Source organism: Mus caroli, chromosome 8, assembly GCF_900094665.2.
Source record: "Mus caroli chromosome 8, CAROLI_EIJ_v1.1, whole genome shotgun sequence".
NCBI lineage: Eukaryota > Metazoa > Chordata > Mammalia > Rodentia > Muridae > Mus > Mus caroli.
This window is the reverse complement of record NC_034577.1, coordinates 9,303,657-9,325,537: the sequence shown is the minus strand read 5'-3', so window position 1 is coordinate 9,325,537 and position 21,881 is coordinate 9,303,657. Positions and strand designations below refer to the sequence as shown.

The window sequence follows — 21,881 nt, the reverse complement described above, 5'->3', positions numbered from 1 at the left end:
AACAAAGTGGAGGTTCTCTTGCTTGAAGCTGACCAAGGCTGTGGCAGAGCTTTGAAACCCTCCTCTGCAAGCTTAGGTCTTAAAACCAGCTCTGAGACACACAGGCCACTGGAGTCTACTTTAGAAGTCCTCCCCAGAGCCCAGAGGCTCCTCCTCCAAGATAACACNCCACTCTTACCTGACCAAGTGGTATCCTGCTGACTGGAAGAGAGGACCATGGCATACCCCACCCCCAGCCACCAGGGAGAAGGGGTGGCACCTTATTTTGGTGGTGACCTGCTGCCAGGGCCACACATCCTGGGGCCTCCCACGGCCTCGAAGCACATCCTTTGGCAGGGGCAGCTGGGCATCGTAACCCTCACTGGCCCAAAGCTTGGCAGCTGTTTGGGGGCAGGACTGGCCATGGCCAGGAGGCTTCTGAAAAAGCCAGGTGGCACTCAGGGCTTGAGAGGGTCAAGGTTAACCATGCCAAGAGCCAGATTAAAAAGTAACTCCTGGGAGACTTTGGAGTGAGCAGAGAAAGTGACAGAATTATTTGTAACCTACAGCCCAAGCTGCTTTTGGTAAAAAGGCAGAGCAGGCAAGTTTAGCTATCAGCCAGAGAACTGGGTGCTGGTCCAAGCCGCTCTGTCTGTGCCACCTGTCCTGGGCACTGGCCCAATCAGTAGGTTGGAAGGAGCTGGAGAGAGTTTGGAGGGTGGTTCTGAGACCTGCCCGGGGAGGCAAGAGTCCCGCCTCCAGCAGGTGACAACTAGCCTAGTGTGTGATGGGATTCCCCTTCCATGTGACACTGGGGGAGTGAGAGGAACCCCACTCCTAACAGTGGGGACATCTACGGAGACCCCTGCTCTGAGCCGGAGTTCCCGCCAGGAGGTGGAACGTAGGGGAGAGAATCCCTGTCTAGTAGCAAAGCGATCGGAACAGGAATGGTTCTGGGCGGCGAGCTCGTTCCCACTCCCTTCTTCTGCCACCCCCACCCTCATTCCCGTAACCCCCTCCTTCTCTTTCGGTATCTCACCCCTCCTCTCTCCTTTGTTCCTCGTCGCCCCAACCCCGCGCACACCTGCTAGTGCTGGGGACTGTCTTCTCCTCCTCATCCAGCAAGCTCACTTACTCGCAGGTGCCACACTCCCAGACTCCGCCCGCCGGTCGGTCTGGGGCCACTGAGACTGGGAGGGAGGAGACGGGAAGGCGGGAGCGGGAGTGAGGGTGGGGGAGGGGCGGCGGCGCTGGGGACTGAGGCGACCGTTGCTGCGGGACAGTGGGAAAAGGATCTCAAAGGGAGGANGTGGGGTATGGGCGGGGACTCAAGGGGAGGGGGCAAGAGACCGGTCCTAGGGAGGAGGTGGGGCAAGGGCGGGGTAGGGGCGGGCCCGGAAGAAGGGAGGTGCTTGCATCCCCAGCCTTGCTCTCTCCAGCCGTTTTCTGAGCCCAGCCCAGGCAGCATTAAGATGCACCTGTACCTTAACTCCTCATTCCTCGGGATCTGCCTTGGGGTCCTCACCAGGCTTCTTAACTGGACTTCTGTAGGGAAGTTGTTTCCACTCCGAAGTCCCAGGTGACCAGGCTGGGTTTGCCTGCTCTCCCAAGACCCTTCTCTGCTGCTTCCGGGCGGAAGAACTGACGGAGGTGGGAACCCTTTGGCTTCAGACAGGTTCATAAGCCTTTCTGGCCTCTGTCCTTTGCTGACCCGAGGGTGGAAGAAGCATGCTCCACTCCTCCACTCGTGTTGATCGCTTGAGGTTCTGTTCTGTGAGTGCCACCTGTAGGGAACTCTAAACGCCACTGCAAACGGTAGATTGCCGGGATACACCCTAAACACAGGGGCACTCAGGGCCCTCCACCCACCCCCACCCCGAAAGACTTATATGGTCACGCCCCCTATTCGCTGGTCCCAATGCAAGAGGGGTCAGTCTTCCCGCCTCCCAGTATTCACGTGCAGCACGCTGCTTTCTGAGTGTGTCACAGCAGGAAGCACACTGTGCCCTGAGACGAACTCAGGTCTCTCAGAAAACACCCAAAGGGCAAACTGTTTAAACCTGCATCTGCCAGGGCTCCAAGGCAAGTGTTCATTCGACATTGTAAATGTAGACTTTTAGAATGGGGAGTGAGGGTGCAAATGGCTCAACTGGGTACGTAGAGGTGGGGAGTCTCTAGATAGACAGAACACCCTGAAAGAGGGAAGCAAATCAAACAGGTGTGGGAACTGTAGCCATGGCTGGAGCCACTTGAGGGGTGGCAATGGATTTGAGCTGAGCTGGGCAGACAAGAAGGACTGGTGGACTGCACTAAAGGACCTTCGTCTTGTGTCATTCCTCCGGTGGACGTTCTTGGGCCAGTCTCAGCATTCTGCTTCCCTCCAGGACTGGGCACTTGCCCAGCCCAGCCCTCAGTGCAGAAGCTTGTCCTGGGACAGACAGAGAAAGGATCGGGAACAGAGAAGCCCTCAGAGGAACAGGAAAGGAGGCTGTGCTGGGGCAGAAGAGACAGCTGGGAAGGACTGGGAAGAAAGCCCTTGGGGTCTTTCGCTGGACTTTTCTTTATTATATTTAGATTCTTTTAAAGACTTTCCTTTAAATTGTTTTGTGTGTATGGATGTTTTGCCTGCACGTATGTTTGGGGATTTTGCGTGCCTAGTGTCCAGGGAGGCCAGAGGAGCATGTAAGATCCTGTGGAATTGGGAGTTACAGATGGTTGTGAACTGCCACGCATGTACTGGAAAATGAGCCTGGGNTCTCTGGCAGAGCAAGCAGTGCTCTTTAGTTAGCTAGGGAGAAGGAAACATTGTCCTGAACTGTGCCAGAAGCTACTGAGAGGCAGACCTGGGGTTCCCTTCCTGAAGGCTTCCATACCCAAAAAGGTCAGATTGGACCTTCGGGAAGCTTTAAAAAATTAAAAACACAAAACAAAACAAAAAACAACACACAAAGTTTCAGCAGGATGCACAAACAACTATCATTACCAGTGCAGAACCAGAAGTGTCCAGGCCACAACCATGACCCCACACAAGTCGTGGCCTCTCATTCAGAGGCTAACGACGTCACTATAATATTTGTCTCTGTCACCATGCAAGCACCCCTTGACAACCAGAAAACTGTGTCTCAAGTGCCTAAAATGTGAACGGCACAGCCCTGGCCAGGCCCTCTGGCAACAAGGGAAGCCGGAGCACACACGGAGCTGTACTCTTTGGAGAGCTCTCTGCTTTGGGGGGCTGAGAGCAAGCTTTCTGCCATTCAGGTTGCGTCTCAAGTGAGGCAGTGTAGGGAGTTGGTGCAGCCAAGAACAAAGCCCATCGGTCCCTTTACACATCCCGGCAGCTCCCTGCTGGTGTCAGGCTTGTTAGCTGGGTAAGTCTTTTGTGCTTGTGGGCTTCAAGAGCCCCAAGGAGTCCCCAGCAAGATACAGGAAATTAGCATCTCAAAGGAAGGGGAAGGAGGAAGCTCCGGAGATCAAGTCAGTTCAGAGATCCTTCAAGAAAGGTGTGTGTGTGTGTGTGTGTGTGTGTGTGTGTGTGTGTGTGTGTGTGTGTGTGTATGAGAGAGACAGAGAGAAGGGGAGAGAGGGAGAACAGAGAGACACAGACAGATATAGATCCACACACAATAAGCAAGCTTGCTTGACGTTACAGACAATAGCCAGTGGAAAGGGTCAGCTTGTAGTCAGATGCCTCTCTGAGTGTGCAAAGGAAGTCCCAGGAGGTTTGCCATAGCATTCACTGACCAAACCCCTGGCTTTCCCCAGAGATACCCCTGCCTAAAGGGGTATGGGACCACCTCCAATTCACTAGGTACACCTTTAAGGTGTGAAGCCATCCTTGGGTTAGATCCAACACAATAGGACAGGGGCCTGGGAGGACACAGGCCAAGGAATATGCCAGGTGAGGAAAGGTAGGAGATCAGAATGGAGTTCCCATGCAAGAACAGGGGAGGCACAGGGGCTGGACACTATGACCTTAGACTCCTGTCCTCCTGAACTGTGAGAGTAGATTCTTCCACAATGTCTCACAGTTTGCAGTGGCTGAGCAACCCTGGAATGCAGTGAACAGGTGAGTACCTGGCGTGATATGACCATTCCACGCGCATGCTCCCCTGGGATCTCTTCCTGAGGGTGTTCTGTGCCACATACAGGATAAGTCAGCGGTAAGAGGGGAAATAGAATACTCCTCAGCCAAGGTCTGTATGGAAGAGAATGGATAACCCGAGTGGGTCCCAGAGTTTGACACACACCAGGGCCTCCAAAAGAACCCTTATCTAGACTGGATCAGGGGTCAGAGAAGCCTCACTGGACACAGAGAAAGGACACCTGGCCTTGGTCTCTACCTTGGTCCATTGGAGTTCCTATCTACTACCCTCCACTGTGCATACATTTATTTATTTATTTACTTACTACTCAACTCTATGTGAGAGAGCCAGCTTGATGTAGGATGTTCTGATATGTGGTGAGGAAGCCAAGGCACCAGTGGTCAGGAGAGCTAGGCAGAGCAGAGGCAGGACACTGGCCCAGACAACTGCATCCCGTGGCCTGTATCGGTTACCCTGATGCTTGCTGTCTTAGTTAGGGTTTTACTGCTGTGAACAGACACCATGACCAAGGCAACATTATAAGGACAACATTTGATTGGGGCTGGCTTACAGGTTCAGAGGGTCAGTCCATTATCATCAAGGTGGGAGCATGGCAGCATCCAGGCAGGCATGGGGCTGGAGGAACTGAGAGTTCTAGATCTTCATCTGAAGGCTGCTAGCAGAATACTGACTTCCAGGCAGCTAGGATGAGGGTCTTAAAGCCCATCCCACAGTGACACACCTACTCCAACAAGGCCACACCTCCAAATAGTGCCACTCCTTGGGCCAAGCATATGCAAACCATGACACCTGCTTAGAACATATGTCTGCAGAGAGGTCGAGGGCAGCACCAAGAGCTTCTTGGTTATAAGACTTCTAGCAGGTGGAAACCCCACAGGGACTTGCTGGTACATCCCTGACTTGCCTTCTAGGCAGGGAATCAGTATGCGAGTCTCATTTTCCCAGGCAGGGCAATGAGTGTGTATTTGTGCTTTGGGCACTCAGCTCTGCCAAGCTGCTCAGGGTTTCTCTCTGGTCCATAAACACACAGGCATGGCTGAGCTGCTACAAAGGGAGAGTCCCAAAGTTCAGGAGTGTGAATTGCATGTAATGTGAAGAAGCACTGGGATGGCCAGGAGCTGAGTATGCAGTAGGAATTGCTCATCAGCACATCATACCAAAGCTTGAAGATCACTCTTACAAGACACCACTCAAGTGAATAAAGTGGCCTTTCATTCCATGGTCCCTCTCTGCTCTTAGGGGCTCTACCTTGAGAGCGCGGGCATGTGCCGGGACCTAGGTGCTCGAGCCCAGAATCCATATGGTCTATCTAGGTGCCAGCATTCAGGACCTCCAGCAGCAGAGGGTGGCAGGGCCAGTAGACTCCTGGGCCTTCTTGAGGCTCCCTACATAGCAGGTAGAGTCGGTTTCAACTGAACAGCCCGGGGCAATTAACTGCTTCATAGTGACACTGGGGTTGATGAGCCCCAAGTCTGGCNGAAGATAAAGGGGAGAGAGGTGTCCCAGAGGTGGGGCACAAGAAGAGGAACTAGTGAGGAAGCCTTATGATACAAGGGAGTCTGATGCTAAGTTTCTTGTCCCAGGCTGTCACTGTGTGGCTTTACACTCTGCCTTTAGAGGGCCCTCCAATGCTCAGGTACAGAAGTGAGGTGAAACACCCACTGCCCCTACCCTGCCTCCTCCAGTGACACTCAAAGATTCTGTTTCCCCTAACACCCACACAATGTGTCCTCATGCCCTGAAAAAGACACATGTGGCTGGAGTCTTTTTTTNNGGGGGGTGGGTGTTTCAAGACAGTGTCTCTCTGTGTAGCCCTGGCTGTCCTGGAACTCACTCTGTAGACCAGGCTGGCCTTGAACTTAGAAATCTGCCTGCCTCTGCCTCCCAAGGGATTAAAGGNGTGCACCACCATTGCCTGGCATGCCTAGAGTCTTAACCATGGCTTNTTTTGGCAGGAAGTGTGTGTGCATCTTATGCACTACCACACAGGTTGGGAAGAAAACAGATCTCCTATGGGAAAATCCAGTGTAGTGGGACTGCCAGCAGAAATCAAAGGCAGATCAGCAGCACGCAAAATAAACCTCGGGAGACGTTTGATCCGGTTTAATTTACAAGTTTTCAAAGCAGTTTACTGGGCTCCCAGTCAGACATTAGTGTTGGAGAATGACATGGTTAATGTCCTTACTATATTTGATAACTTAAAATCAATCCCAGTTCTTATGACAGTGACAGTTACAGATAACCATTCATNTTAGATACATCTTTGATTCTCTCTTAATCATACATGACATAGTAGATGGACATTTTAAGTGGTAATGCCGACACACATGATTCTAAGTTGGACAATATATGCATATTAAAATTCTCTATCTCTTGATAAGGTAAAAAATAAAGCTATATAAATTGATAGACATTTTTTTTTCTGCAAAATTAGAATCACACTTTCATAATACTTCCAACATACGTATCTTCATTAAAGCTTTGCTCAGACACAGTATCAGAACCTCTTCCCTTTCCATTCACCNGTCTTCTAGGTTTTAAAACAAAAAGATTGCATTCACCAAGTGACGCTTTCCTGTTTGTAGTCATGAATGGGTAACTTCCAAAAGAAATGCAGAATGCAAGGGGCTAGTGTTCTATGGCATTGCCAATAAACTACATGAGGATGAAATAAATGGATGGGTGAGTCCAGTACCAGTCAGTGCAGATATGCCTTGAACTTGGGGGTTCAGAGACCCAGGCTGGGGCTTCCTCCAGAACACCAGACACCTGGGTGATGCCCAGCGACCTGGGTGGCCATGACGCCACACTCGGGACATTTGGCCGCTGATCCTGGGAAATGTGCTCAGTAGGAACACTCAAAAGTTACCCTGTTCCAGCTTTGGGTGTGCCATCCCCCTGCGTGGGGCCTTTGGTCTGCTTGTGCTCAGGAATGGGTCACTGGGATGGAGGAACATTGTTTCCCTAGCTGGCATGTGGCAGGGGGCAGGCGCCTGGAGGGCATGCAGCTTTGGTTAGCCTGGGTCCTGCCTGCTGGATGGAGGGAGCAAGAGGAAGTCCTGACTGGGAGGTATGCTTCCCTGGGAGGGGAGANCTCAGTCCAGCACAGCGTGCACTCACACAGCCCAAGTGCCCTTCCGAGTGTGTGTGCCTGTGCGTGTGCGCGTGCGCGTGCGCGTGTGTGTGTATAAGGAGCCTGATGTTCCAGAGGGCAACATCTCTGCACAGGGCTGTCAGAAAGCAGGCTGGTACATGGTCTTGAAGAATGCACATGTGTTTGTGTGTGCTCGCGCATGTGTACATGGCATGAGTGTGTGTGGAACAGAAAGTAAGAGAACACATATGCAGCCAGGGCTCCTGGAACATACGGGAGATGAACTATTTGTAGGTGGTGGAGCCATGAATCTGGGCCAATGTAGTAAGCCACAGATGTTCATTTGTGCAACTGAATTAAGAAAAGAAGATGCTTAATTTGAGTTGAAGTTCCTTGTTTTAAGGAAAGCAAATGCAGCCACTGTNAGGTGAGTCGGACGGCCTTCTGCACGCATGTTTGGTCTCTGTCTCTGCATTTCACCTGTGCCCTTGTCTACTTCAAATTCTCAGGCAACTTCATTTGGTAATTTCCTAAGCACAATTTTAAAGGACATTGGAGTGTGCATTCAGTCTGGGACATTCCTACGTAAACTTCAGCTACTGGGTAGGGGTGGGGGCGAGGGCTGCAGAATCAAGGCNCTGCAGGAAGGATGTTGTTTAGGTGTTTAAGGCTGAAGGATGGAAATAAAAAACAAAATCAAAATAGAAACCATGAAGCAACAGAGGACTGTGACAAAGCAAGCAGAGGAGATGGTGTGCCCTCAGCACGTCTCAGCTGGTCAGTCTCTGGAAACATCAAGAAAGAGAGAGGCACAGAGGAGAATCAGAGAGGTCGCTGCCAGACACTGAGACATTCAGCCGAAACACTCACCAGCATTTAAGTGGCCAAAATTCTTAAACTTAAAAAGTAAAAGCTTTAAAAACATATTTAAAAATCAGAAGGTGCATCAACAAATGAGTAAGATATAGAAACAGCTATGAAAATACTTTAGTGCAAAGGTAATTTTAAGATCCCTAAAAAAATACATTACAAATAATCTGTTAACTAAACACAGAGAGAATCTGCCCCTCCCCACAGGTATTATATTTGTACCTGTCTGGGTTCTTAAAAAGGGGCTGTAAAAATGCACACACTACTAATTAAGGGCCAGTGTGGACTGGGGCTCCAATCCTCTGACACATGGCGACACAGGTGGGTGAATGGGCATGAGGGTGTGTGGAGGCACAGACAGCCCTCAGCAGAGCTGGACATCCCGTCTGTTCCAAGCTCAAGGCCACCCCCTCCCCATCTTTGGTGTGGTGTTTATGTTTGCCCAACCTCCCCCAACTGTCAGGTGCAGTAAGTGCTCCTACTGTTGGCTGGTCCCCAGTTCAAGCACATGGTTTATAGGGAAATCTTGTGTAATCATGTTATAAAATTTGTGCTTCCCAGGATACAGGCTCTCAAGTGCCAGAGACCCTCACCATGGCTCCAGGCCCACTATGCGACTCCACAGGGTTGGGGCTGGCTTTCCCCCAGGCTCTGCCTGTTTTTTTCTGAAAGGCTGCATCATACTAAAAAACCGTCTTTGAGTCAGGCCCATTACAGTGCTGTTGGGAGCGTTGCTGAAAACAGAAATGCCAGTGCGGGCAGCAGCGGAGATTCACAGTCCAGTGGCCTTCTGATGGCCTGTCCATTCCAAGTGAAGCCCTGGATGGGATCTGTGTGGCACCAGTAGGAGGCAGCCAGAGCAGCAGACTAGAGCGGATGAATCCACAGTAGCCCCAGACAGCGTGGGTATTGGGACTCACCTCTGGGTGAGATAAAACACCTGCCTGGGCTCCCAAGTCTCCCCCTTTCCCTGCACCCCTGAAACAAATGTTTTCCAATACGTTTAGCTGACATCATTCCAGAGTGTGGCGGCTATCACTACACTCCTGAGAGACTTGGCTAACAGTGTGACTTATTCGCATACATAAACGTCATCTTCCACAGGCAGCTGGGAACAGGATTGGGACGCTGACATGGACAGTCCGACGTGTAGGGTCAGTATCTCAGCAAACTGACTCAGACATGATCTAGGAAGATGGCTTTGTGAGGGGACAGCAAACATGAGCACAGCGCGGCCACAGGTCCAGGAGACACACATCACTCCGTGTCTGACGGGGTAAGTGTGTGCGGTTAACACAGGAAACACGCGGGCAGGAACATCGGGATACAGTATGAGCCGAGCGCCATGTGCTACACACGAGCTGCAGACAAAGGGATAGGATCTTCTTCTCAAGAGACAGCAGAGGTGACGACAGCAGCTGGGTGGATACTCAGGGACAAGGCCAGCTTCAAGCCACAGAGCTTAAGATGAGGCCAGGCTTAATGTCATTTTTCAGAGCCCAACTGGATGTATGGTCACCAGGCCTGGGACAATGACGCCGGCCACGCACGGTCCAGATTGCAGTGTGCTGTGCCTGAGTGGGCGACCTGTGATCCCACCCTTCCTTCCCTGAGAATGAAGGGTGGGACAGGTGCAGGCACACACAGGTACCCAAGAACAGAGCTCTCAGCGGCTGGGGCAAAGGGGCTGTCTGTCCATCAAGTGGGCATCTCCAGGCTGGACCTACAGCACCCATACCTCGCCTTGTGAGAAAGGCCTGGGTGAGGTGGGAGCACAGGACACTCTTCGCTCTCCCACCTGGAGCACACAACTCTCCCAGAAGGGGAGCTGCACTGGGCAGCCAAGAGTCTGCTGCCCTGAGCACCCCAGCTCTGCAAAGAGGCCAGAGGGGTGAATTCTGAAATGCTGTCCTGATGTTGTATGTTCTGCCAAAAGAACAGAAAGCCCACATCAGTCACAGAACCTCTCTGAGGAACCCCTAACAACCAATGCACCTGTAGCTTTGCCAGCCCACCTCGGACCACTACATCACCCTGAGGGGTAGGTAAGTGGGCCCATCTCGTGGGAACCATGTCNAGAGGCAATGTGCCTTTGGTCTGTGGATAAACACTATGTTTTAGTGCCATCAGAGGGACCATCCTACATGGGTGACATAGGGGACAACATAGGAGGGTAGGGGACAAAGTGCTGAACACACTGAGTATTTCCCCTGTCACTATGGTCACGTGCAGTGATCAAAGGCCCCAGACATCCTTGAACTGGGGTTCTAGCACTACCCCGGGAAAACGACAGGACTCACCTGTGCGGGCTAGTATGTCCTAGCCCGATGGGACTGGGGTCAGTACCATGCCAGTATCATGCTGACCACACCAAGCTATCATGCCCTCGGCTTACAGTTATCAGACAGAAGTGGCTGGCACTGCCTCGTAAGAAAGACCAGAGCATGCACAGACAGCAGCTGAGAGCCCGGAGGGAGGGACACGAGGCTGCAGCGTGGGTCTGTTCTCCTGGGGGACAATCCCAGATTGCGCTGTTTTCAGGTGAGCCCCACTAGGTAAGGCTGGATCCACAAATACTGGAGCGGCCTCGGAGCCCCAGGGCTGTCCACACACAGTTGTGTGCTTAGCCAGCAGTTTCAGCTAGATGCTACCTGGGCTCATGTCCCGTGCTGCTGTGTGAGATGTTACTTCCAGTGCCCAGACAGGATTATCCCCTGTAGCTTTAAGTGAAGCTGTGTCTGTCACAAGGACAGAGGCCAGCTTGTCAGGCGACAATGGGCATGTGCTATAGCATTTCCCCTATGTCCTTAGCTCACTCTCGGGTGCTACTTACCTGTGTGTATATGTGTGTGCATATGTAAAAATGGTATAGTTTGTTTTCAGAGAAAATCACTCATTTAAAAAACAGACAACACAGCAAAACTTTGGAGGAAGAACAGTCTGAGAGTCACAGCACACTGGCCTAGCGCCCAGCAGGCAGCCATACCGTTACCTAGCGTTGGGCTAGACATGTCTTGGCTGCGGTAAGAAGTCCTTCAGCAGGGGCCTGGCGCTGTTCGAGGTGGCATCGGCCAATGCTTTGAGTCGGGTGCTCTGCTGCAAGGACGAGGAAAGANACTGAGCTGCTGCCTGCAGAGGCCAGTGANGGAGGCCGGCGCCTGTGTCCTGGTGACTGCAGGCCCAGGCCACGCCTACACTATGCCATCCCCACACTCAGCCACGGCAGCTATGCGCCCTGACTGTGGGGATTGCATGGATCGGTCATGATACCATCAAGGCGGGCAGAGCTGGCTTCGGGGGCTGCCTTCCACAGTGTGCGCAAAGACCCCCTCTAGGGGAGCAGGGTCATTTGAAAAAGTCTGCACCCAGAGAAGAAGTGGCGAGGTCAAAGGGTACNCTGCAGCACCACAGGGGAGGGCCACCAGTTGCAAGTCCTAACAAGCTCCTACTCCCAACACAGAGGAACTGCATCCAGAATTGTAAAACCTGCATCCTGCCACAGAGCCCTGTTGGGTCGCTCGCTTCCTTTGCAGAGCCACTGACATATGAGCAGTGTTCTGCACAGCCTGCCTGGCAGACAGGACATTCCCAGGCCATGTCCTGAAGGCTGCTGGCTCCTAGTCTGGTGTGGCACAGCTTTTAGACATTTCCAGTCCTCATTCACTGGTCCCTCAGTGCCGAGGAATGGGGGAGCTTTCAGAGTGGAAGGGGCACAGGGCTGGATGGCAGCAGAGCAGGCAGAACTGGCCAGTGTCCAGGGAGAAGCCAGAGGTGGTGGTGTTGCCCACATAGGTGCAGGGCGGGCAGGCAGGCTGCTGCAAGTGTGTGGACGCAGAGGCTGGTGCGGAGGGAGATGCACTATGTTATATATACACATGTGATATATATAACATGCCCAGTGTCCGTCACGCTTGCCCTGTACTAGGAACAGGTTGAAAGCGAACCTCAGACGTCTGAAGTCAAATCTGCCCAGGCCTGTGAATGTTTATTCCTCCANAGCTTTGCAGATCCATGGTGCTCTCCAGTGCAGTGTGTCTGTCTGTTGTGTCTGCAGTGCAGTAGCAGGGCCTATGGGCATGTGTGGTTGGCTGTGATGCCTGGGGCTGAGACTCAGGCTACAGGGGACAGGACCCCAGTGGACCTCATCAGCAGGGAACAGGGTTTGCAGCCTGNGTTGGCATATGTAATGTTTTACAAAGTACTTGTGAGATTGTAGTCTTCCTAAAAATTTCCTCCAAAATGTTTTCCAGAGTGTAACCGGCAGCTGGAATGATGCGATTTATTTTAACAGATTCTATGGCACTAAGTTAGAAACATTTTGGTTGTCATTATTTCAGAATGTATCATCATCTTCCTCAACAGGATAGGAGGTAACTGCTTTTTTAATTTTTCCCCTGCTTTGGGTGTTTTTTAGGCATACGCCCTGGTAAGGCAGGAGTTCTGGTAAGGCAGGAGCCCCATGCAGGTAATCCTCCAAATGTCACAGAGGAGCAAATGTGGGTGTTATATTGGGGTACAGGAAAACTCAGCCAAAATACCACAGCACTACATGCTGCTGCTGTCTGTCTCCTGACTTCTCTGCTAAGGAACAGGTACTGGCTATAGTAGCCACCAAGGGGAAGGGCCCTAGGGCTAGGTCCCTGCTGCCACAGTGGGTGGAGCTCCGTGCTGCCACAGGGTGTTAAAAGCAGCACATCACAGAAGTTTCTAAAAACAGGTCTTTATTTTGAAAAATAGAACAGGAATTGGTAAGTAGAGGTCACGTTAGTGTGACTCCACCTCACAGAGTTCTCAGGGTGGCTGTGTGGGAAGAAGTCTCGGTCTCAACCACCATGACTGTGGAGAGAGAATGGAGCCATGCTGATGGTGTCGCCTTGCTCAAGCTGGATTGATTGTGTGTGATCTGTCTGCCTGTCAGGTGCTTAGGGGCTGAGCCATCTGTGTCAAGTAATGCTGAAAGCTCTGCACCCCATGATGGGCACGGGGGGCTGCCATGAGCTGTTGGAGGAAGACAAAGCCCGTTGTTAGTGTACCCCTCGCAGGTGGCATACTGTCACCTTGTTACCTGATGAGGTAATGGTGATGACTGACAATACCAGAGTGTGGTGGGCGGCCTCAACACTAAGTTCTTTCCACCTGGTCCTGTGGCCATCACCCCAACATGCAAGAAGGCAGAGATGGTCACCTGTTGGTCAGAAACTCAGACTACTGGCCGTCTGGGAAAGCATAAAGACGGTGGGTTGCTCAACAGAAAGGCACTTGTTCCTGGCCTGCAGGCCGCAGTCCGGAGCCCACACNCGCCGAGTGTTTGAACAAGTAGTGGTTATTTAGGCAAAGCAGTGGACGGTAAAGGAGGCAGGAGAGAGAGACAAGAGGTAAGTTGGTTATAGGCAAACATCCTGGCACACAGTAACACCACTGCCCTAGCTACTGGGTACTGCCAGGCCAGGACCACTGGCCTGCTCCTTCCTACCCAGGCCCATCCCTGGCTCTTCCTATCTCCGTGCCTCCTACACTGTAGCTGGGGACAGTCTGCAGTAAAGAGTCTTACAGGCTTCAAATCTCCCCACAGCAATGGGGCTTTCTCCACTATGGAGGGGATAGAAAAGCTCCTCTTAGCCTTTTCCATCCACCTGCCAAGGCATTCCAGAAGGTTCTGGGAAAGCAGAGTCCCTACCGTGGAAGCCACAACCTCTATCACAGCAAACCTAAGGAGGACTCCCTTAGCGGGGAGGTTCCNTGGCTAGCTGCAGAGCTCAACTCTTTGCTCAAATGTATGTTGTCAAATGCCTGAGCAGCCATCAGCATTTGGGCATCTGTGCTTTTGTGACCGCAGCTGCGGTATAGCCAGGGGACCAGGCAACACCCTGAGCTGTGCTCCTCTCTTATCCTCTGCACAGTGCTGTTGTGAGCATGTGTCCCTGTGTGCCCGCACATCCCATGCACAGGGAGTGCTCATTCTGTCCTTATACATGGGATGTTACCAGATCACAGCATCTCTGCACAGGGCATCCCAATGAGCACATACACCCAGTGTCCCTGGTATTGGGACCACCTTGTCCATTGTAACTGTGGGTAAGGGTAATCTCCACAGTCATGTGTGTCCACTGTGTCTCAGTGTCAGGAAACTACACGTCAACCTCAGAGCTGCACTGCTGACGAGTAAAGGCTTTAGTGTGTGGAGAGTCAAGGGGCTTCTTCCCAGTCCCCACAGGCTGGGCTGCTGGCTAGGGACAAAGAATGTCATTGCCATGGGAACCAGGACAGGCGANCACTCATAGCTCTGGGTGGGGTGACCANTGACAGGTGGACTTCCATGCTGTGAACTGAGGACCCCCAAGCTCTACAGCTAGTGTTGCCTGCTGTCATTTGTTGAGAAGCACTGACTTGGGACCATTGACAGCTGAGTGGCCACGTCCACTCCCATGACCAGAAGCCTGGGTAAGACTTCTGACAACAGATTTTATCATGGTTGCAGGAGGCACGGAGTAGGAAAGAACTGGTGATATGAAGTCCTGACAGAACCAACCTGAGCATGGGATGCTGGGGTGGAGCCACACCAGCCCCCAGGCAGGGACATCTGCTTCCCACCCCAGACATGGCCAGTTGTTCCACTCTAGACTCAAGCCGCATACACGGGGGTAGGTACAGCCAGGTAGTAAGGGACCTACACCCCACCTCGGCTCCTTACTAGCTACCTCTCTCCCTGTGCAGGAGCTCAGTCCTTCTCTGCACAGGGGCTCTGTGTTGTCAAGCTGTAGCATCACAAGTTATGGGGAAGTTGCTGGAAATACACACTGCCTCACTCAGAGATTAAGACTCTCCCAGGCAAGCCATGGAGACGGCCTCATGCTCTGGCCTGGTGCCAGGGTCCTGCTGAGAATTCAGCTTGCTGGCCTGTTTGGGAGTGGGAAACAGAGCCCCCCATGCCCACCACTGACTCTTGTAAAGGTAAATCTGAGCCAAATTCAACACCCTTAAAAGTGGCATAACTTAAATCTTTTTCCCCATCCAGTGTTAGGGAATGAACCCAAGGTCTTGCATATGCAAGTGGGTACCTAGATCATGGGGCACCAGATCAGACCACAGCTCAATATCAAAGGAACAATTACTTTTTTGTGAGTTACAGAAAATAACTTATTTTTTCTATTTATCTTTGTTCTCTTCTTATTTCAGATGATTGTTTTGATCTAAAGAATAAATTAAACATTGCTCATCTTGAATTTTACCAATAAAACACTTAAAACGTGTGTCCCTGCAGAACTGAAGACTAAGGGGCGGGCTGATCAGTTCTATGATGCCCAGACCTTTTGAGATATCTCTTAGTAACTTCCCAGTCCTAAGACTGACAGGGGAAAGTGCTGGCTTGGCCAGGCAGGCTCCTTACCTGAGTTCTCTCCGTTGCCGTGGGCCACAGCTGCCTGCACAGGACCTTCTTGAGGACGTCAGGGAGGAGGCCGACCGTGACAAGCAGTATGATACCCAGCCAGGCAGGCCCACTGGACAGCATGGATATGAACACATAGTACATCCTCTGGTAACTGAGGAACGGCCTGTGCACAGGGAGGACACTGGTGAGACCCTGCCTGGCAGGAACAATGCCACAGCCCTCCCCAAAGGTGCCATTCTTGGTGCTGCCAGGGCTTGACCATGCAACCCGCATGCCGTGAGACTGCCTCCTGTAGTCTTCTGAGAGAGAACGGGAAGAAGCAACTATAGCCTGTTGTCCAAAGCGGCATGAGGATTCTGGAGGCTCAGTGTCTGCCTGATTTTCACACAGCAGCAGTATAGCCCTGGGTGTTGGTGGGGCACTGGCCTGCAGGCCCTCCTGGGGAGGCGGAGGAACAGGGCGTTTCCTGTATGCTGACATAGCTTCCTCAGTTCCATGCTCCCCGTTTCCGTCTCAGACCTGGGAATTACCTTCTACTTCCTGGCACCACGGACAGCCCAGGGATGGAGGAAAGCCCTCCCTTCAAGGACATACAGCCTGCATACAGGCACAGTGCTCATCGGAGTGAGTGTGGGGGAGGGGGAAGTCAGAGACAGGGAGCCTAGAGCTTACATGTTGCTCACACACAACCCAGAAGAGAGGGTATAGAGGTCATGTGACTCACAAGGGCATGCTAGGACCTCGGTTGGACTTCTTGTTAGGGACGGTGGCTGGAGGCTGCCCAAAGCTTTTCTGCCTCAGCAGGGCTCCAGGAACCTTCACAAAGCTTCCCTGCCTGAGTGCCAGGGACAGAGGAGGCTAGGATGGTCTTGTCTGAGGTTGCCCCTCCCCAGGGACCGTGATTCGGAGTGAGGAGAACTGTGCTTTGGGTCTTATAGCCTGGTCAGGACTAGGGCAAGGTCAATCTACCCCAGCGATGAATGCTGCAGACAGGCCAAACTTCTGTGTGGCTGCCCCTGCCACTGGTCTCTGGTCTGGGCTCTCGGGTCACAGGGCCTTTGGCCATGGTGTAACTCGGCTGAAGGGGACATTGCATCCTTCAGGAGTTGGGGTTTCATGCTGAGATGCTGAAGTCCTTTGAGAGTGTTACAGCACTANGAGCCATTCGATCCTGCCTCACACTATATCGCAGGGCTGTGGGTTGAAAGTGTCCCCAGAGAACACACACGGAAAGCAAACTTCAAGTCCTATGAATGGTCCTTTGAGGAAATGAGGCTGAGCTGAGGGTCTGAGTTTGGGTCCCTGTGACAGCATTAGAGAGGGCGACAAGGCCCAGCCCTGGAACCTTACCGTTGTCCACTCAGTCACTATGAACCAGTTATCTGCTAGAGCTCCAAAAAGTGCACCGTGACACCAGGGACATGGACGTTCTGACAGCAGCTCCACGGCAGGAGTCTGTGAGCTGTGCAGGGGTGGAGGGTTAGGGCCACATGGGGTTCAGGGTTCTTACCAGATAACCCCTCCCCAGAGCAGGGAGAAGGCAATGTAGAAGAGCAGTGACCCCCAGATGACAAAGTGGTTGATCCAAGTCCAGTAGTGCGTGTCCAGTGCGAGCTACAAGAGAAGGGTGCATGAGCACTGCTGCAGTCCCAGCGTGTGGAGAGGGGGCCAGAAGACCAGGAAAGTGAGCAAAACCAAAACACGACAGCACAGTGCCTGCAAGAGCTCACAGGAGAAGCACACCACGGGAGGAAACTCATGTCTCCTCAGGAGGAGACAGCTGGGGCGTGCGTGTGTGAGTGTGTGCGTGCGTGCGTGTGTGCGTGTGCGTGTTTGTGTGTACAATCATGAAGCATCATTGATGCTGACATATTGTCTAAGAAGGCAGTATGAGAAAGAAGTCTGCATACTTTTAAAGACCCAGTGTGACAGGTTTGGGGACTTTCTTTTTTTTTTTTTTTCTTTCTGAGACAGGGTTTCTCTGTGTAGCCCTGGCTGTCCTGGCACTCACTTTGTAGACCAGGCTGGCCTTGAACTCAGAAATCCGCNTGCCTGTGCCTCCCGAGTGCTGGGATTAAAGGCGTGAGCCACCACGCCCGGCTGGGGACTTTCATAATGAGGTTCTTCACAGAATCTAACTTGACTTTAAAAAAACTGAATTTTGGGAGCTGAAGAGGTGGCTTAGTGATTAAGAGCACTGGCTGCTCTTCCAGAGGACTTGATATCAATTCCTAGCACCCACATGCCAGTGCACAACTATCTGTAACTTTAGTCCCAGGGGATCCAATGGCAGGGCACAAGGCACCCATGTGGTATATGGACATACATGTAGACAAAACACCCACACACATTTAAAAAAAATAAAATAAAAATAAAACAGATATTTTTAAAAATTTAAAATATATTGATTTATGTAAACAGAGCTGATTTAGTTCTACTGGGGCTAGGGCTCTGGATCCTTAGAGAGTTTCAATTACTCCCCTTTTCTAACCACTCAGCTCTTCNTTTTCCTTTGGGTGACTCTGAAGTTCANGTGCTAGGCAGCATTCACCTGCTGGGACCTGGATATGAACTGAAGAAGACAGCTCAGGGAACCTAGCAGGGGGTGTCAGTGCCAGCATGGATGGTAGATTCCAAGAGTTGAAGGAGAGCTGCAGGCAGGCTGGCTGTGCCTCACCTTCAGTGTGACAGTGAGCACCATCACAGTGAACACGAGCGTCCCGAAGGTCCAGTTCCCAAACATCTGTGAAGACAAGAGTNTAAGTGAGTGCCTGCAGCCATTCACCTCTCCTCCCTTACCCCGAACATGGATGTGCAGAGCATGACCCACGGCCTCTGCACCGCAGCCCAAGGGGTGGAGACTACCTTGAGCTGGAGAAGGCAANGGTACAGATGGCCCTGGGGCAGCATGATGGCCAAACCTGGGTCAAGGATGTAGTAGTGTCCTGCTGGTCTGACACTGGCCCTGCTGGGTACTAGCTTTCAGGTCCAGCAGGGAGAGACCAGATAGCGGGAGTCGATATGCATGGTGCAGACTGGGACCNTGGCTAGGCTGCTCTCTTTAGAAGAGACTATATGCCTACCATACTCCCCAGGTCTGNTCTGCCTGTTTGCTCAAGAACATACTCAGGGAACCTGATTCTGGTGACAGAGATGCCCATGGCTGAGGGGCACAGCTGCTAGAACACTGCAGGAGACAGCCAGAGGAGACACCAGAACACAGAGGTGACAGCATCAGGGAGGGCTTCTCTGTGGAGACCTCAGGACAAGGAGGAAGTGGGCAGGTGGCACAAACTAGACAGAGGCTACAACGGCTACTCTTCCAATGGCCAGGCCTGGCCACAGGCACGGCTGCTCACACCGACCAGTGAGAGGGAGAATAAGCACACGTGGGCTGCCCTCCTTCTCCTGGGAGTTCGGGCAGGATGGTGGGAGGTGCAGACACGAGTCACATGCTGAAAGAGCCAATACACTTCTCAACTCCAGACAGACACACGTGAGGTCAGTGGCTGAGAGCCCTTTCTCTCAGGAAAGCNGGCCCACACAGGCCCTTTGCAAGAAATGCTCCCTCCAAACAACACGAGCAGGNCANTGTTGGGCTCTGGGAACTGGGCCTCTCGGAAGGATGTTCCCAGAANGTTTTAAAGAGTTTATTTCACAAAGAATCAAAAGGCTAGGATACCAGTACTTTTGCCTACGGTTAGTTTTAATCAAAGATGTGCCTATAACAATACTCTGAAACTGGGTTTCTGTGACTCCATGGCCTGCAGGAGCCCTGGGCATCAGAGCAGGGGGTACATGAAGCATGCCAGAAGAGAAGCATCAGGGTCCCATGGAGACATCGACTGCACAGGGACGCCACCAAGTCCTGTTCTTCACCCTACTAGAAAAAGGCCTTCCTCCTTGGACTTAGAAACAACACCAGCAGAAGCCCTTATATCTTCATGAGAGGGGCTTCTAGCAAGGGGCCACCAGTCACTCCAGAGTGGCTACTGCTGCNGTTAGTGGGGAGAATCTAGAGATGCTGCATGGCATGAGGGGCTAGGCCCACAGGAAGAAAGCCAACGCTGAGCCCAGAGTGCAGAGAGTGCAGGACTGACTCTCTCGCATGCTTACCTCTGGGGCATCTGTGAATATGTTTAGAGCCCAGGGGCAGCAGAGTTGCAGCAGCAATGAAGGTGTGTACCTAACAGGGTGTTGGGGAGCAAGTTTGTTTAGTCAGAAGCTGTAGGTGTTNGTCGAATGCTGGGCTGCTCTAAGTGGGGAAGCTTTGTCTTTGCAAAGGCTGGGTTTGGCAGAAGGCAGCCCCTGCCTCCACCCCAGCTCTTCTGCGCCATCAGTTGGCACAGACTGAGACTACTCTTTAAAATATAGATGTCAGCATGACATGGGCACAGGGTAAGCAGGGGACAAGCAAGGGACAAGCAGACTCCATCAGTGCCACACCCCAGGCCGCAGTAAACTCAGCAACTTGCTCCTCCCACATCTGCTACAGGGAGGACAGTGCCCTTCTCCCACTCCAGGTCTCCTTGGGTTTGGTGAGTGATGGCAGACCTGGGTGCCATGATGGGGCACCAGGCCCCGAGTCCCCACAGCACACATGATCACCACCCTCACTTCAATAGGCAGATGAAGCCTAATAATCTCAAATGAGAACTGAGAACTGGCTAGGAGATGTGAGGTCATCTTCCTNCCTGTGCTCATGGCCCCTGGTCAGCGAGTGTCAGGTCACTGGGACAGACAGACGGCCACAGAGCCCTGTCTGTATAACCTCCATTTCCTCCTTTGTTTCCAGTAGGAACCTTTTGGTCATCTACCCAGAGTCACTCAGTATGTTCTAGATTCCCTAAGTCACCAGCCCCGTGGCCAGACGTCACTTTTACAGTTGTCCAGCTGAGCTCGACCTACCCAGGNCTTGACAAACGCACCCCCACTGATATCTAATTGACCTACATCTCCATAATAAACCAACATTGGTGGTTTGGCTGGTTCACACCTAAACAACACANGCCCACTGATGGCTCTTATTTCAACAATGCCCATAAAGGAACGGTCTGAGTAATTAATTACCACCTTAACGATGTACCTTCACTGCTCAGCTGGTGGACATCTAACTCAGCAAGACCCCTCNGTCTGTGGTCTGTCTGACTTCAGACAGCCTCAGCCCTGTAGGGATGTCCCTGAGCAGACCCACTTCTATGTCTGAGGATGAGCATTCTCATAAGGGACTTTCTGTTCACCAAAGCCTTAAAACAAAACCAACTTAATTTTTATATGCAGTAACCTTCCATAACAGTCACAGCTTGGTTTCCTAAGGTCAGAGTCACAACACCTCTGCATCCCTTTGGTCCAGCTCCACATCGCATCTGTCAGCTCTGTGCTGTGAGCACTCTCCATGGGTGACTGTCTAAGCTGTCCACTAGGTGTCTCCTGACAATTGTAACAAGCATCCCGGGGGCGGCTAGAGTATGGTGACTACGACTGCTTTGGGAGAAGAAGAAGAGAGAAGAAGGAAGNNGAGTTCTTGTTGCTGTTATTATTATTTGTGGACTTTGAGGTTGGTGCAATTTTAAGAAACTATTCATAATTCCACTGTCATCACACTGCATGAGATCTATGGCTGTTTCCATGGATTGCTGCAGAGCTTTTTAGAGAAATCTTTAATAGCAGTCAACAGAACGAGCTTCTAAACAGAAGGATCTAGAAGATGTGTCCTGGATCCATGGGAGCAGACCTGGGACGATCACCATGAGGTCACCCTGTACCTAAGTCCTGCAAATCTAATATTCTCACACCTCATACCCCCAAACACCAGATCAACCCAGCTGAGCAGGGGTTCCCAGAGGCCTGGACTGGGGTGGANGGTGAGAGTGGTCAGCATGACTGAAAACCAGACCTCTTCCTCGGCCTCCTCAATCCGTAGCATGGACTTGGTCATCCCAATCCCTCCATTCCGGCCTCACTGTTAGGTGTCACTGTCTATCCTGAAATACATGTGAAGGAATGTCAAGGTGACTTGGTCTCTCAGCTCCACAGCCTGACCAGAGGACAGTCACCATAATTCCTGACTCTGAATATAAACCCTGTGAATTTGTTGCCTGTCCTGACAAGCACTGGTTTGGGGTGACCCTGGAAGCCTCCTTTGGGAACTATTTTGCGTCAAGACATGTAACATACATGCTATGCTTCTACTGACNAGCCTGCCTGTGGAACAAAGGCAGCCACCAAGGCCCTTCTTAGTGGCAGAGCCTGCAGGAGGCTCAGGTGAGTCTGTTTCTGTCTGTGACCCTTGCATTCTAGTTTCATTTCTAGTTTCTTTTTTTCTTTTTTTTCTTTTTTTGGTTTTTTAAGACAGGGTTTCTCTGTGTAGCCCTGGCTGTCCTGGAACTCACTTTGTAGACCAGGCTGGCCTCGAACTCAGAAATCTGCCTGTCTCTGCCTCCTG

At 51.9% G+C, this 21,881-nt stretch overlaps 2 protein-coding genes across 6 annotated transcripts in view; both read right to left on the bottom strand.

The window, feature by feature from the left end:
* Positions 1–1,199, bottom strand: part of Mcf2l (MCF.2 cell line derived transforming sequence like) — a 148,768-nt gene extending 147,569 nt beyond the window's left edge. The window contains exon 1 of the mRNA XM_029480661.1: positions 1,064–1,199. The gene's annotated coding sequence lies outside the window, so the exon portion shown is untranslated. The remainder of the gene's footprint in view (positions 1–1,063) is intronic.
* Positions 1,200–6,170: 4,971 nt separating this feature from the next.
* The window catches only part of Atp11a (ATPase phospholipid transporting 11A), a 54,513-nt gene continuing 38,802 nt past the window's right edge, over positions 6,171–21,881 (bottom strand). Inside the window, exons 22-26 of one of the 5 annotated variants that reach the window (XM_029480369.1) lie at positions 18,114–18,179; positions 16,947–17,050; positions 15,434–15,599; positions 13,232–13,316; positions 6,171–9,972 (exon numbers count right to left, since the gene is read on the bottom strand). In XM_029480369.1, coding sequence (XP_029336229.1) covers positions 13,239–13,316; positions 15,434–15,599; positions 16,947–17,050; positions 18,114–18,179 — 414 coding nt within the window. In that variant the 3' untranslated portion in view covers positions 6,171–9,972; positions 13,232–13,238. Of the gene's footprint in view, positions 9,973–11,032; positions 11,143–12,750; positions 13,045–13,231; positions 13,317–15,433; positions 15,600–16,946; positions 17,051–18,113; positions 18,180–21,881 lie in introns of those variants that run through there. The other 4 variants (XM_029480366.1, XM_029480367.1, XM_029480365.1 and 1 more) reach the window with 4 other exon arrangements.